Source organism: Wyeomyia smithii, chromosome 1 (assembly GCF_029784165.1).
Source record: "Wyeomyia smithii strain HCP4-BCI-WySm-NY-G18 chromosome 1, ASM2978416v1, whole genome shotgun sequence".
Lineage (NCBI taxonomy): Eukaryota > Metazoa > Arthropoda > Insecta > Diptera > Culicidae > Wyeomyia > Wyeomyia smithii.
Genome location: NC_073694.1, coordinates 134,910,518 through 134,927,948, shown reverse-complemented (window position 1 = coordinate 134,927,948; position 17,431 = coordinate 134,910,518). Strand labels below are relative to the sequence as shown.

The following is a 17,431-nucleotide window of genomic DNA, read 5'->3' as shown; positions in this document are numbered from 1 at the left end:
AGTTTCGTCGTGCGTCCTTCTGGCCAGTTTTATTGATAAGAGGGACTTATTTTTTGTTAGGAGGAAGTCACGCAAAGGTATTATAGAATTTAGCGTAAAGGAAGGGTAAGTGGTGGAGAGCCTGAGAATAAACTCATACTAAAGTCCTTTTTGACATCGAATGGCCTGATTCTACTAAGATTCGAACCCACGACCATCCGCTTGATAAAGCGGACTCTGTAACCTTGCGGCTACGCAGCTCCCTGAACCACAGTTAATTAGCGTTTTCTAGTAAAATCCTAGGGGTGACGGTCTTACCCTCAGTGCCGGGCTTACCCCCAGTACCCCTACTAGTCTCCTAGCTAGTTGCTTCATTTGAACTATGCCCGCATGGTTGGCATGTAGAAGTTTTAAAGTTCCGCCTTGCAATTACTGTAGTATTATAACTCTGTCTTGGTACAACAGGCACTCGTCAACTTTCTCTAAATCGTGCCAAGTCTTTTAGGCCAACCGTTTTGCATATATTTAATAATTTCTTGTAAAAATTTGCCATTTTTAGTCATTTTTGCAACCATTTTTGTATCTATTGGGATTTCTTTTCCAAAATGTATGCTTCTAATCATTTCTTCGTCTAATTCTTTAGGGACAACTTCTTCCGATGGAAATCTCGGACAAAAATCCGCATTACCCAATTTGGAAGAAGACCTGTATTGTATTCTAAATTCGTATATCGATAGTTCCAAAATAAACCTTTGTAGCCTTGTCACATATATCGAGCTTTTACCCGCTTTTCCGAAAATCCCCACTAAAGGTTTGTGGTCTGTGAAAACAGTGAGTTTTTTTCCATGAAGGAATTTATGAAATTTTTTAATTGTGCAAACCAAGGCGAGCGCTTCTAAATGTAAAATGGGGTACTTCTTCTGAGCTGAATTTAAGGAAAATGAAGTAAAACATATGGGTTTTTCTAATCCATTTACTATATGAGAAATCACTCCTCCAAAACCGTAGCCGGATGCATCTGTTACCACAACTATAGGTTTTTGTGGATCGTAAAATTCCAGAAAATCAGTTTTAATTACCGTAAGGCGCCCTAATTCTGCGCGGTTCTTAATTCTGCGCACTTCGTATTAAAATGTTAAAAAATATCAATTAAAAGCAGATTTTCAAAAATAAAGTTTGGAAGTGATTTCCTACATACATCTTCTGAGCTTAATTTAAGGAAAATGAAGTAAAACATATGGGTTTTTCTATTCCATTTACTATATGAGAAATCACTCCTCCAAAACCGTAGCCGGATGCATCTGTTACCACAACTATAGGTTTTTGTGGATCGTAAAATTCCAGAAAATCAGTTTTAATTACCGTAAGGCGCCCTAATTCTGCGCGGTTCTTAATTCTGCACACCTTGTATTAGAATGTTAAAAAAATATCAATTAAAAGCAGATTTTCAAAAATAAAGTTTGGAAGTGATTTCCTACATATTAACTGTTACCTTTCTGCTTATGTTTCTTTTCTTACTAAACGGCATCAACATTTTAGTACGAAGTGCGCAAAATTAGGAGCCGCGCAGAATTAGGACGCCTTCCGGTAATACATTTTTACTCTCTTGAAATGCTTTTTCGCAATTGTCGTCCCATATGTATTTAACATTAGTTTTCAATAAATTGTATAAATAATACAGTTTTGAAGACAACCTAGGTAAAAATTTGTTATAATAATTTGATAATCCTAAATAAGATTTCAGTGCCGTCACATTTTGTGGCACCTTTGCCTTTTGAATAGTTGAAATTTTATCTGGGCATGGTGATAGACCCCTTTCACTCAAAATATGTCCTAAATAAGGTAATTTGAATACAAAGAATTTACATTTTTCCCAATTTATTTTTATATTTACGGAAGATAACCTCTCCAAAACAGAATACAGTTTGTTTTTGCATTCTTCCAGATTTTTACCCGCTATTAACACATCGTCTAAATAAAAATAAACATTTTTTATTCCTTTTTATATTTGATCCATCACCTGTTGGAAAATAGAAGCGCTTGAATAGGCTCCTTGTGGTAACCTGTTATTTTACTATATAAAAATGGTATTCCGTAACGCTTGATCTTATTGATATTATTCCCTCAGTCTCTGAGGTGTACAGTACTCATCATCATTTTGAATCGTTCTAAATCAAAAATAATAAGCGATGACATGTAGGTTTTTTAACATGAAAATGTTCGCTGATGTTCAGGAAAGACATTTGAGAAAAAATAATAGGTATCTAATTACTAAAACTTGAGATATTATTCACAAAACTACGTAAAACATGCAAAATTATGACTTTCTGTGGTAAATTTGCCTCTAAACCAAAATTCAAAGCGATGACATATGATTCTTTTTCCACTAAAATGTTTGTTGATGTTCAGGGAAGACATTCGAGGAAAAATAACTGGTATCTGATTATCAAAACTTGAGATATTATTCACAAAACAACGTAAAACGTGCAAAAATATGACTTTTTTCGTCTGATGCTTAATTCGTCTCCAAATCAAAATTCGAAGCGATGACATGTGATTCTTCTTCCATTAAAATGTTCGTTGATGTTTAAGAAAGACATTTGAGAAAAAATAACAGGTATCTAATTACTAAAACTTGAGATATTATTCACGAAACTACGTAAAACATGCAAAATTGTGACTTTTCATACTTAATTCGTCTCCAAATCAAAATTCAAAGCGATGACATGTGATTCTCTTTTCATTGAAATGTTCGTTGATGTTTAAGAAAGGCATTTGAGAAAAAAATAGTTCTCTAATTACTAAAACTTGAGATATTATTCACGAAACTACGTAAAACATGCAAAATTATGACTTTATGTGCTAAATTTGCCTCTAAATCAAAATACAAAGCGATGACATATGATTCTTTTTTCACTTAAATGTTTGTTAATGTTCAGGAGAGCCATTTGAGGAAAAATAACAAGTATCTGATCACTAACACTTGCGATATTATTCACAAAACTACGTAAAACATGCGAAATTATGTTTTTTTACTTAATTGGTCTCCAAATCAAAATTCAATGCGATGATATGTGATTATTTTTTCATTAAAGTGTTCGTTGATGTTTAAGAAAGACATTTGAGAAAAAATAACAGGTATCTGTCTGGTAATCAAACTCGAGATATACTTCACAAAACTACGTGAAACATGCAAAATCATGACTTTTATGCTGAATTTGCCTCTAAATCAATCGAAACAGTAATCTGTGATTTTTACTATAATAAAATGTTCATTGTGTTAAGGAAACATATTCTAGGGAAAAATAATAGGTATCTGATTATTTGAAATTAAAATATTTTCCACAAAACCACATAAAAAATGCAAAACCATAATTTTCTAGGCTCAATTTGTCTCTAAATCAGAATTCTAGGTGATGACATGTGATTTTTTTCAATAAAATGTTCGTTGATATTCAGGAATGACGTTCGAGATGAAATAATAGTTATCTGATAACCGGAAATAGAGATATTATTCACAAAACTAAGTAGAACATGCAATATCATGAATATTTTGGCTCAATTTGTCTTTAAATCCAAATTCAAAGCTATGATATATGATTTTGTTCCTTTGAAAGGTTTGTTTTTGGTGAGGGAAGACTTTTGAGTAAAAATAACAGATTTTTGATTACTGAAAACTGAGATATTATTCACAACACTACGTTGAACGAGCAAATTCATGAATATTTGAACTCAATTTGCCTCTAATTCGAAATTCAAAGCTATAATATGTAATTGTTCTTCATTGAAATGTTCGTTAATGTTCAGGAAAGACATTTGAGGAAAAATAATAGGTATCTTATTGCTAAAAGTTAAGATATTACTTTAAAAACTACATATGTTTGAAGATGATTTTCTGCATACAGAAAAACACATTGAATTACTCTTTTTGAAATTTATAAATATTATACAAATAATACATGCAAAATTTTGACTTTTTAGCATGAGCTTAGTTCGCCTGTAATTTTTTTTTTCAATAAAATGTTCGTCGTTCCTTCAACATCTGCAAATATTTTCTTGCAGAAGAATTTATGTTTTAATTTACACAATTACAATTTCTGATGTTTTCGTAGTTTTGTGAATAGTATCACATTACGGGATTCGAAATACTTTTTTGCTTTTTCTAAAACTAGATTTTGGGACATTCGGCTGGAAGAAAGGCCCCATTTCATTGGTTCAATTTTTTTTTTTAATTTCTACGTAGTTATGTGGATCAAAACGTTAACTTCTTCTCAGACGTGTTCCTTGGACACCAACAAATATTTTCGTTACAAGAATTAAAATGTTATCTCTTTAGATATGATTATCGAGGAGAACTAAGCATGAATGGTTACGCTAAATTCTTCTCACTTTGATTTCTTTCTTCTGAAAGTTACATAAAAAGAGGTTTTACTGTGAACGATTGACGAATATCCGGTTATCACCCGAGTGTGGTATATTCGGAACTGTGATGACCCCACACAACATTTTCCAAAATAATGACTTCTGGTTTCAGGAAAATAATCTAAAGTGGTATTTGGCCAACCAGTTCAATACTTCCGAAACTTCCAAACTACATATGTCATTTTGAAACCCGAAACGGCGACTTACAGTTTCTGTAAAACATCCCCAAATCCGTATTTCCGTTCTGTGCGTTCTCAGAATGTTAAAATACTTAAAAAGATGATGGACGTATGAGATGTGAAATATTTTTGAAGTGAGTTGTGCTAATAATGCAATGAATTATAAAAAATGATTCCTAATTTTGAAACTTTTGATCCCGAGCATCGCCGGGAACGTTCAGCTAGTAAGTATATAATCCTTTAATTGTGTTTATAACCATAAACTGTCTCGACCTTTCCGTTAGTGATAATTGTGTTTATGCCTCCTCCAAATCTAAAGCGCAAAATACTTTACATCCTGCCAAACCCGCGAATAAATCTTGTGCGGTTGGTAGGGAAAACGTGTTAGGGATGATTACTTTATTTATAGAGACTTTGCAGTCAATTACCAAATCTCGTTATTTTTTTTATGACTATAACAACTGGAGACGCCCATTCACTTGTTTTTATCGGGGTAATTACAGTACTTGACGAAAAAAAGTACGCACCTGTGATATGTTCAAACTTTCTTGATTTAGGTTGAATCTGAGGCAGATGGATAATCAAAGTGTTCTAACAAAAGACAGTACTGGAGGTGTACTTTCGAAAAATGTTAGATAAAGCGACATGAGAACGACATATAAACATAAAAAAAGCTTATATTTGGAAATTGTCATTTTTCTTGTGGACAAAATAAAGTATGCATTATAGTGATTCAACGTTCAAACTGATTTTTGATTTTTTGGCCACCTTTAGCTTCAATCACGGATGGCAGGCGTTGAGGCATACTTTCAACGAGGTTTTTAATATGTTGGGTGTCGATATTTGTCCAAGCTTTTTCCAAAGCTTCAAACAGTTTGTCGCGGTTGGTGACATCTCCCTTGTCGACATTTTGATCCAAAGTCGACCACAAACTTTCTATCGGATTAAGGTCCGGGCTTTGTGATGGCCATTTCAATAGCTTGATACGTGAAGCACGGAAATACGCAGTGGTTTTGTGGGCGGTATGCTTAGGATCATTGTCTTGTTGAAAAGTGAACTTCTTCTCTAAGCCAACCTGCCGCGTCGACTCTGTAAGATTTCTCTTTAAAATGCTGATGTAATAGTCTGCCGTCATTTTGCCATCAATTTTCTAAATATTACCAACACCCGACCAAGCAAAGCACCCCCACACCACGATACTGCCACCTCCGTGCTTGACCGTCTTCTGAATATTTTTATCGGCAAGTTTCTCATCAGGTTTCGTCAAAACTCGTGCTCGTTGTTTGTGGCCAAAGAGTTCAAATTTACTTTCATCGCTCCAGATAACCTGTTTCCAGAACTCTATCGGCTTGTCGATGTGTTTTTGAGCGAATTTGAGGCGTTTGATCCTGCAAAAATAAACCTCAGCCAAAAATGTATGCTGAATACGAAGTAAACAAACCTGTTAACCTTTCGAATCAAAGGTCGTCGTTGGGCAAATCCACTCTTATAACCCATTTCCTGTAGTCTTCTGCGCACAGTTCGTTCAGAGATATTTAAATCAGTATTTTCACGAATCACTCGGCTGGTAGCGAAAAGATTTTTTGCCACTTCTCGAGAAATTCGACGATCATCGCTAGTTGTAGTTTTCCGCTTCCTTCCTCTACCGGTCCGATCGGCTACGCTTCACAGTTCTCCATGCTTTTTGCATATTTTTCGTGCTCCTGCTTCACTTAAATCGTATTTTCGAGCAATTTCTCTATAAGAAAGACCTTCCTGACGGTTGTTAACTATAAGTTTACTAATATCTACGGAAATTTGCTTTTCCCCCATCTTATCCGATTGTACCGCACACTAATAATGATAACAAATAATCAAACAAATTGTTTCGACATTTCTCTGTAGCAATAGGAATCTTATAGGACTTACGAGGAGTAGGACACAATAAAAAATAAAATATCTGACCTGAGAAATAGTAAACTGATGATGATATAAAGAATGCGTACTTTATTTTGACCAAGCGAAAATAGAGCTTAATTACAATTATGCTGAAGTGTGAATTTATTATGCAATTCCTTGACAAAATTATTATACCAATCGTTAGTATATTAGAAATACTACAACTTATCCGAATTCACCGAGTTCATATACCTTATATTAAAAAAGATACAGGAAGTTCAACATTAGGATCAGACTTCCTGAAATCTCGCTCGCACAAAGAAGAGACAGTGTGCTTTGCGCTACAAGTCTCGTTTCTCATTCAGTCGCTTCGTACTGTGTGCAGCGTGCGAGCGAGCAAACTTACCATTCGTACGAGCCATGTCTCGTCACATGGGAATTTTTTTACGACGTACACGAAGATACCTCGTCTCTCAACCTAACGAGTGCGGTGCATGGGCGACGCGTACTTGAGACAGCTTGCGTTCAAAATCTCGTGAGCTCGTCTCGCGAGCTTGCCTCGCATGTTGCTTTGCGCTAATGGTGCGAGAAGGAAATTGATTTTGCGCAGAAGGATACAGGCAGAGGATTTTATGTTTTTTTTTTATTTAGGGTGTTATAGCAGCATGCATCAAAACACCGTTAGAATTATCAATGATATAACCTAGTTCATTTATTTATCAATTCAAAACTCTATGATTAATTCATCCGACTTTTGTTGACATGAACTAAGAACGTTTTGTTACTATACTTATTATGCTAACGGTACGAAAATGAGTAATATTTTTCTTTTCACCGGATGCAGAGTGTTACGTTGGTTAACAGAAGTGTTTCTTTCGTCGGTTTAGATGGCATTGACTATCTTATGATAGAACTCTGTTTTGTAGTTCTAAGGATAAAAAATGTGGTTTGAAATTACAACATAAGTTTTTCGGGAGTCAAAAATAGTAAAACCATTAAATTGTTTATATTTTCTAGTACGTGTTGATGTTGGATAGAATTTTCGAATTGAGTACACTAAAGTCGCTTTTTATGCGGGGGATACATGCCGCGTAAATTCCGGAATCCGCGTAAAAAAAACCGCGTAAATTCTGCAATCCGAGTGAAGAGAAACCGAAATCCGCACGAAAAAAAAATACCGCGTAAATTCCGGAATCCGCGTAAATTCTGGAATCCGCGTTAAAAAACACCGAATAAATTCCGGAATCCGCGTAAAAAAGCCGCGTAAAAAGCGACCTTAGTGTATAGATATTGCAAATCAGGTTCTGAAGGTTCGTGATAATCTGATCGTAGTAATATAGTTTTGTGAATTCTTCCGATTAATACATCTTCAGAAGGGTCTGACGGCATATATCGTACACTGGGGTCGCTTTTTACGCGGTTGGTTGTACCGCATTTAAAAAATTAGATTAGATATGCTTATGCTAAACTTATTTTTTATCGCGTACAAATGACCTTCCGAATCGAGTGAAAATAATCCGCGTTATTGTGAAAAAATCCCGTTTGAAAAAACGCATAAAAACAACCCGCGTAAAAAGCGTCCCCAGTGTATGTAGGTACGTTAGGCAGCTTATACACCAGAGAGACGCAGAGACACTCACCGTTGAGGCAACTGTCAACATCAAAACGGATAACGGCAATGCAAAATTATACAGCTTCCCCGTTTTGATGTTGACAGTTTCCTTAACGGTGAGTGCTTTGTCATTTCTCTAATATACAGGTTCACTAAGGTACAGTACGGGCGCCTCGCTCAGTTCGTAAAACGATGAGACATCGTCTGGTGCGCCGCAGTCTCTTACCGAGAAAAAAAGAAAATAAACCTCTCGTCGCTTGAGTAAAAAGCGCGTGTACAGGAAGTCTGTGTACACCAGAAAGTCTCACGAGCTGTAGCGCACGAGCTGTATCAAGTATGTACAGTACGGGCGTCTCGCTCAGTTCGTAGTGCGATGAAACATCGCCTTGCGCATCGCAATCCGAACCGAAAGAGAAGCGAAAGAGCAACCTGCAAATTGCATGTGACGTGTCTCGTCTCGTCGCACATACATGGAAATTCTACGAGCGAGAGAAAGATTTCTCTCGTCGCTTGAAAAAAAAAGCACGTGCACAGGAAGTCTGATTAGGATAGTGGGTGCGTACTTATTTTTGTCCAGTACTGTACCTTTTCCCTCTCTAGTTTGTCTAAATAAACAGAAACTTTATCTTTTAAACGATAAGGGACGTTATATGCTTTTTTAAAAATATTATATATATTTTCTTTAAGAATCAAATCAGCCTCGAAACCTTTAATAGGTTTTGAGAAATCTTTTTCAAAAACATCGCTAAATTGTTCTTCGATACGGGTCACAATATCACCGCTGTTTATATTTACCACATTTTTTATTGATTCGCAATCAGTAAAATATTGTCTCCAATTGGGATAAAATACGTCTAACCAAGTTCTACCAAACAAAGGGATAAAATCATTATAACAGTTCAAAATCAAAAGTTTTAATTTATTTTCCCTTCCTTTAAATTTTACCAGCATATTTGCTTCTCCCTCAATTTTAAATTTATTGCCACTTACTTCAATTAATTTCTTGAAACTTTGTAAAAGAGGGTTTTTGAAATTTGCATAATATTGCTTTTTACCCATAAAAGACACCGAAGAACCGCAGTCTATTTCCATTTCTATGTCTAAATTTTCTATATTAACATATATCAGGCAAGGATTATTTATATTATTAATAAAAGAAACTTGCATGCATTTAAGATCACCTTCATCACGATCATTATCTTCGTCAGAGTCGCTCTCTAGACCTATTCCTCTCTATTCGCTCATAATCTCTCCTAGAACACCCTCTCGCGGGCGCCATGGCTGACCAACGAATTTAACAGAGTCCCTTCTCATGTTTTTCAGTTTGAAACACTTGCGCTTAATGTGTCCTTTGATATCGCAAAAGTCACAAACAATTTGTGTATAATCTGGTCGCCTTCTGGTGTTGTTGTCCAAATACTATTCTGCAGGTTTATACCCTCTTCATCTTTGGTTAGTAGGTTCGAACCTATCTCCTAGCCTCTCTTTCACGCTGCCCCTCTGATTACTAAATCGATTACCTGGGTGTCCAAATCTATTACCAGTCATTCTGGAACCGCTGTTCCAACTGTAGGACGAACCCGGATTAGCCATCGTACTGTGTGATGCTATCCTTCCTTGGTCCTGCGCAATCGTTGAATTAGTTCCAAAACTCTTAGCGTTGCTGTCCGCCATTTCCCTAGTAGTCAGGAACCGTTCTATCGCCGCTAGGGTATTCATGTTTTCATTTATTAGTTTTTTTTCGTAAATCTGTATCACGAACCCCCGAAATAATTCTATCTATAATTGCCGTGTCTTTAAAGTTGCCAAATGAGCAAAATTCTGCTTGAAGTTTCAAGGCGAGAACAAAATCTTCTAAGAATTCAGTCGGTTGTTGAACTTGGTTGTTAAATTTCAATCTTTGAATCAAGTCAGATTCCACTTTATCGAAACGAGCCTTCAATTTGCTTATGATCTCATCAGAAGTCGTAGAACGGAGCTGACCATTTGGAAATATTAATTTCATTTCTGTGTACACGGCAGGCCCAGATAATGCAATGAAATGCGCTTTCCTGTCCGCTTCCGGTACCTTGTTTACTATGAAAAAATAATCCAACCGTTCAGCCCACTCTGTGAAGGAATTTCCTTTACGGAATGGTTCTATGGTGTTGCTCATTTGAGCCATTTAGGCCAAAGATATCAGAATATTTATAATAATGCAAAGGTATTTATTGAAAATAAATCAAATAGTAGCTTAATATCTGAGAAAGAACAAAAAAAAAACTTGAAAATATTCAAATTAAATATTCAAAAATATCTAGAATATTTCAGAAAAATATAAAAATTGTGCGAAAATAATTAAGAAAAATAAATTCTAAAGTTATTTTAAAAAAATATTTAAATTAAATATTATGAAAATATTTGAAAAAATATTTAAGCAAAAAAAAATTATTTAAAAAAAATCTCAAGTTTAAACTCCGTTGAAATTCAATAGTAAAAAAAAATTAATCTTCCTACATTACACACGTGGTTTTCTTTTTGTATTATTTCAGCCAATAAGCCGCTGCCGTGTGTCCTTTACTTCTATCCTTTGTGCCACCCTTTGGCGTCAACGACCCTTGCCGTTATTATCTGATGTCTCCTTGTTCCTTAGTTTGTTCCTTAGGCTTTGTTCCTTTGTCCCTTAGGCTTTGTTCCTTTGGCTTTTTCCTGCGTCTTTACCAGTCCTAACACAATAAAACAAAATGCTCTTAGTTTTGAATTAATTTTCATATTGTGCTGAAACGCAAGTTCAATTGAATGCAACAAAATGGTACACGAAGAATGTGTTAAATTTTAACATACAATATGGTCGACTGTTGTCGACTTTACCCTATATGACCCGTACCCGAGAAGAACAAAATTACCCTATATGACCCGTACCCGAGAAGAACAAAATGGCTACAAATAATTTCGACCGCGTGTCGAAAGTCCACTTTATAACCGGGATCACTTAATTAGCATCCGAAACGCACAGAATAACTTGTTTTCCAGCCTTTTACTGTATTTCACACTGCAGGATAACCACTCTATGGTTTTATTTCTTGCCTTGCAGCTGAACACTTGATGCGCACTACCAAACAGTAAGAATTATGAAACTACTGCTGTTGAAGAATTATTATTCTTTTTTTATTATTATTTCCTTTACTTACATTTAGTTTTTCCTTACTCTTCTACCACCTATTCACCGTATTATTTCCTTCCAATAGATAAATGTAATTGAACCGTGTTATAATTTCTGCATAACCTAACCTCTATTTTAATTTCTTACTGCCAAATAAGTATCAGCGGTTTGATCCACTTTTTCCTTTGGACCCGATGACAACGAATTAAGCCTTAGAATTAATTAATTAAGAACAAATTATTTAGAGCGGTAATTCCGCTTCCAACACTTTACTTTCAATATTTTTCCCTTTTTAATTCGATAGCGTGTGATCGATCCTATTGTTTTCCACTTTCGACTTTACTGACTTTACTTATTCTCCCTCTCTCAATCTTCTTCTTTTTCGACTTTACTTATTCTCCCTCTCTCCATCTTCTTCTCTTTATCCATACTTCCGTTAGTCCTGTCAACGAACCGTCATCGGACTGTCAGCTGACCGCGGGGTCTTACAATTGTTTCGTTACCCCGTTACAGTTCCCCGACCCGTAAAGCTGGTTCCTTTTCCGAGACCGCTTTACTTTCCCCGGAGTCCGTTTCTAAGTCCAAGCGCGCCAGCTTTGACACTGGTCGATGTACGAGTCCGTTGCCCGTCTGTACTACCGCCGAGCGAACCCTTCCGTCCCTTCCAGGTTTAGTCTCGACAACTCTTCCACGAATCCATCCGTTTCTCACTTTCTCCTCTACCACGACTACTATATCGCCAACTCCAATCGGTGGCACTTCCTCAGTCCACTTCGTACGCCGTACGATTGTTGGGAGGTATTCGCGGACCCAACGACGCCAGAAAGCGTCCAGCATTACCTGACACAAATTCCACTCCGCTCTGCCCGCCAATTTGGGATCCGAAAGATTCTTTGGGGTTTGAACCACACTACTTGAGTTTAGTAAAAGGAAATGGTTCGGTGTTAAAGCCTCTTGCTGCTCTGTCTCGAGTGGAATATACGTCAGTGGACGCGAGTTCACCACACTCTCAGCCTCCACCACCAACGTCTTAACTGACCTAACCAGTCTCTCCCATGCGCCACCCATGTGTGGCGCTCCCGGTGGATTAAGCACCCATCTTGTGCCCACGTTTGTGAACGTCTCCGCAAGTTGTGAATTAATCTCGTTCATCTCCTTTAGTAGCTCATTGCTTGATCCTACAAAGTTCGTACCTCTGTCGCTTCGTATCTCTACCGGTGCACCTCGGCGTCCTATGAAACGTCGGATGGCCATTTTACAGGACTCAGTTGATAGAGTGTGTACCACTCCGAGGTGTACGGCACGGGTTGTCATGCACGTAAATAGCGCTATCCAACGCTTGTGAATACTGCGATTGATACGTACCGCAATAGGCCCGAAAAAATCTACCCCCACGTATGAAAACGGGCGGGTAAATGCCTGTAGCCTTGCTGCCGGGAGTGGTGCCATACGAGGAACCATTGGAACCGCCTTCTGAATTTTACCTTTCATACATCCCTTTCCGACCTCGCGGACTAGTGATCTCAGCTTCGATACATGAAAGCGTTGCCTCAGCTCATTAACCACGGTCTCTCCATTCGCGTGCAAATACTCTTGATGATACCAACTCACCAGTAAGCGAGTCACTAGATGTTCCTTCGGTAGATTAACGGGGTATCTAGTGTGATAAGCTGCATACGTAGCCGCAGCAATTCGACTGTCCGAGCGGAGCACGCCAAATTCATCAACATAAGGTGACAGGGTACGAATTCTGCTGGTCTTTTCTAATTTTGTCCGTAGTCGCGTTGGCACTTTCTGGTCACCACTTAGAACGGTCATTTAATCGGGATATTGTTCCCATTGAACCCAACTAAATATAAGCTGTTCCGCTTTCACCAGCTCATCCTGCGTTAGCAGTCTACACTGCACTTTTTGCTTTGCGGCTTTTTGTTTTAGGTTTCGGTTGAATCTATACCCATAAGCCACCGACCTCAATAAGTGCATCCACGAGAAAAATCTTTTCCAGTCGACTGCCTGTGATGCTGTTGTTACGTGATGGACCATGCACGCTCTTAGCTCCTCTGTGGTGGATTTCGCGCAGCTGTTCTGACCATGATGGCCACTGTTTCTCCGTTTGGCGCAGGAAACTAGGGCCTTGGAACCACCGATTGTTCGATAATAGACATGGACCTTTCCCCCACTTGGTAGCATCGTCCGCTACGTTTTCCTTAGTCGGAATCCACCGCCATTGTATGGCCTCCGATTTCGTGAATATTTCTCCTACACGGCAAGCGACAAACTGCCGATATTTCCGATGGTCCGAGTGGATCCACGCCATCACCGTCTTCGAGTCGCTCCAGAAAATCACCTCGTCGAATCGCAGCGTGTGTTACTTGACTATCGTTTTAGCCAGTCGCACACCAATCACCGCAGCCATCAGCTCCAACCTCGGAATCGACTGTACTTTCAGTGGTGCAACCAGAGTTCGGAAAAAGTGACAGAACTGTGTGAAGGCGAATAATAATAGCATTCAGAGTACAATATTTCCACCTATTTCATTCTATTCTATCCCTCATACAGCATGCTCTGACAAAAACTTTATACCGTGCCGATAGCGGTGTGAGTCTCTCGTTCGCGTACTTTGCGCTTGCTTGACTGAAGTCTCTGTTCAAAATTCTATCAATTCGCTGGATTCATAAGATAAAATTCTATCAATTCGCTGGATAGCTTCATTTCAGGTGTATTCCCAGCATTGAATGTGAGATTTCGGAGCTCTGGGTGCAACTTTTGCTTTGCCTCCCACCAGTGCTATTTCGATTTCATTCGGTACAACAGCCCGAATGTACGCTACACAAGCGTAAGCATCTTCACTCGCGTCTACGAAAATACACAACTGTGTGGTCTCGATTTCCTGCGTTGTCCGGTTTCCGGAATAGCATCTCGGAATTTTTATCTGGTCCAGAAACTGAAACTTCTCCGTCCATCACACCCATCTTTCGCACAACGCTTCGGGAATCAGCTCGTCCCAATCCGTTTCTGCTCTCCACAATTCTTGAATGAATATTTTACCGTGGATAAGAAAGAAGCATAGAACGCCTATCGGATCAAACGGGCTCATCACCACCCGTAATGCCTGCCGCTTTGTGGGTCGCTGCACGTCCGTCGCATATGCCGTGGAAAATGTAAAAACATCTGGCTCTGTTCTCCAATACATCCCAAGTACTTGTTCGGTCGTGTTACTATTGTCCAATTGCAGACTCTTCTTGTATCCAGCATCGGATTCCCCGACCCGTTTCAAAACACGATCGCAGTTTGATAACTAGTTCCGCAAATGGAACCCACCCAGAGAATGTACATGTTTAACTTCGAGAGCCAACTTCACCGCTTCATCCACGCTATCCGCACTGTCCACTGATAGTCGTCCATATAATGTCGGTGAACAATTGCTTCCGCCGCTGCTGGATACTCCAGGGCATGCTCTTCGGCATTGACGTTTTTAACGTGTTGTGCCGAGCATGGCGAGCACGTAGCTTCAAAAGTTGCTACATCCATCAGGTAGATGTCAGGGTCTTGTGTCGTCACTTGCCGCCAGAGAAGCCGTTGAGCATGCCGATCTTCACGTCAAATCTGTACCTGGTGGAACATCTCCTTCGAAACCGCGCAAAAATCGGTTCGCTTCTGCCGGAATTTGAAAAGCACTCCCAACAAGGTATTGAGCAAGTCGAGCCCTTTCAGCAACATCGTATTCAGGCAGACTCCGTCCACCTTGGCCGCCGCGTCGCAGAAAATCCGTATCTTAGATGGCTACTTCGGATTCAGCACCACACCCAAAGGTAGGTACCATACACGTCGCGGATCCGCTTCCTACAATTCCTCCGGTGAGGCTTTGTGGATATATCCTTTCACTTCATACTCAGACATCTGTCTCCGCACACTTTCGCCTATCACTGGGTTTTTCTGCATACGCCGCTCCAAATACTGTAAACGCCTAACCGCCATCGCATAGCTATCCGGAAACTCGAAGTAGTCATACTTCCAAAGAAGTCCCGTCTCGAAGCGATGTCCGACTCTTCTAGTGGTGCCCGCTAGAATTTGATTAGCCCGCTGTGTTTCTTTCGATTCTGGAGTACATTTCGCCACGATACCAAGACTCTCCAAAGAGAAGAACTGTTCCACCGATCGATCATTCTGACAATCACAAATATGAAAGCTGTGTGCACGGTTTCCGGTTTTATCAGGATTTGTTCCGTAAACAGTCCATTCCAAGCGTGATTTAGCTGCAATCGGTTCACCCGGTCGCCCTTCGCGAATCCTCAGAGTGGCGGTAACATGTGCGTTATCGTTTCCTATGAGTATACGTGGCACTGCATCATCATAATCGGCAATTAGAATACCTCTTAAATGCGGATAAGCCTTGGCTAGTTCCGCATATCGTAAAGATTGCCGCTGTAAGTCCAACTGTTCCACTGTACGTACATCCGAGAGCGCGTGCTTAGTAACACCGGAACCTCCAGTTATCTCCATCGCGACCCGTTGAGAATCTGTCTCCATGCTGTCAGCTGACCGCGGGGTCTTACAATTGTTTCGTTACCCCGTTACAGTTCCCCGACCCGTAAAGCTGGTTCCTTTTCCGAGACCGCTCTCCTCTCCCCGGAGTCAGTTTCTAAGTCCAAGCGCGCCAGCTTTGACACTGGTCGATGTACGAGTCCGTTGCCCGTCTGTACTACCGCCGAGCGAACCCTTCCGTCCCTTCCAGGTTTAGTCTCGACAACTCTTCCACGAATCCATCCGTTTCTCACTTACTCCTCTACCACGACTACTATATCGCCAACTCCAATCGGTGGCACTTCCTCAGTCCACTTCGTACGCCGTACGATTGTTGGGAGGTATTCACGGACCCAACGACGCCAGAAAGCGTCCAGCATTACCTGACACAAATTCCACTCCGCTCTGCCCGCCAATTTGGGATCCGAAAGATTCTTTGGGGTTTGAACCACACCACTTGAGTTTAGTAAAAGGAAATGGTTCGGTGTTAAAGCCTCTTGCAGCTCTGTCTCGAGTGGAATATACGTCAGTGGACGCGAGTTTACCACACTCTCAGCCTCCACCACCAACGTCTTAACCGACCTAACCAGTCTCTCCCATGCGCCACCCATGTGTGGCGCTCCCGGTGGATTAAACACCCATCTTGTGCCCACGTTTGTGAACGTCTCCGCAAGTTGTGAATTAATCTCGTTCATCCCCTTTAGTAGCTCATTGCTTGATCCTACAAAGTTCGTACCTCTGTCGCTTCGTATCTCTACCGGTGCACCTCGGCGTCCTATGAAACGTCGGATGGCCATTTTACAGGACTCAGTTGATAGAGTATGTACCACTTCGAGGTGTACGGCACGGGTTGTCATGCACGTAAATAGTGCTATCCAACGCTTGTGAATGCTGCGATTGATACGTACCGCAATAGGCCCGAAAAAATCTACCCCCACGTATGAAAACGGGCGGGTAAATGCCTGTAGCCTTCCTGCCGGGAGTGGTGCCATACGAGGAACCATTGGAACCGCCTTCTGAATTTTACATTTCATACATCCCTTTCCTACCTCGCGGACTAGTGATCTCAGCTTCGATACATGAAAGCGTTGCCTCAGCTCATTAACCACGGTCTCTCCATTCGCGTGCAAATACTCTTGATGATACCAACTCACCAGTAAGCGAGTCACTAGATGTTCCTTCGGTAGATTAACGGGGTATCTAGTGTCATAAGCTGCATACGTAGCCGCAGCAATTCGACTGCTCGAGCGGAGCACGCCAAATTCATCAACATAAGGTGACAGGGTACGAATTCTGCTGGTCTTTTCTAATTTTGTCCGTAGTCGCGTTGGCACTTTCTGGTCACCACTTAGAACGGTCATTTAATCGGGATATTGTTCCCATTGGACCCAACTAAATATAAGCTGTTCCGCTGTCACCAGCTCATCCTGCGTTAGCAGTCTACACTGCACTTTTTGCTTCGCGGCTTTTTGTTTTAGGTTTCGGTTGAATCTATACCCATAAGCCACCGACCTCAATAAGTGCATCCACGAGGACAATCTTTTCCAGTCGACTGCCTGTGATGCTGTTGTTACGTGATGGACCATGCACGCTCTTAGCTCCTCTGTGGTGGATTTCGCAGCTGGTTCTGACCATGATGGCCACTGTTTCTCCGTTTGGCGCAGGAAACTAGGGCCTTAGAACCACCGATTGTTC

At 40.0% G+C, this 17,431-nt stretch overlaps 2 protein-coding genes across 2 annotated transcripts; both read right to left on the bottom strand.

Moving 5' to 3' along the window:
* Positions 1–11,719: 11,719 nt before the first annotated feature.
* LOC129717211 (uncharacterized) lies at positions 11,720–13,030 on the bottom strand. Its single transcript, XM_055667064.1, has one exon. It carries the CDS (start codon positions 13,028–13,030, stop codon positions 11,720–11,722), a length of 1,311 nt encoding a protein of 436 aa, XP_055523039.1.
* A 2,960-nt stretch (positions 13,031–15,990) lies between these two features.
* Positions 15,991–17,097, bottom strand: LOC129717210 (uncharacterized). Its single transcript, XM_055667063.1, has one exon. It carries the CDS (start codon positions 17,095–17,097, stop codon positions 15,991–15,993), a length of 1,107 nt encoding a protein of 368 aa, XP_055523038.1.
* Between the last annotated feature and the right edge of the window lie 334 nt (positions 17,098–17,431).

What these genes read in the sequence shown, in the direction of transcription:
- LOC129717211 (XM_055667064.1), bottom strand. Translation starts at nt 13,030, where the DNA reads ATGACCGTTCTAAGTGGTGACCAGAAAGTGCCAACGCGACTACGGACA.
- LOC129717210 (XM_055667063.1), bottom strand. Translation starts at nt 17,097, where the DNA reads ATGACCGTTCTAAGTGGTGACCAGAAAGTGCCAACGCGACTACGGACA.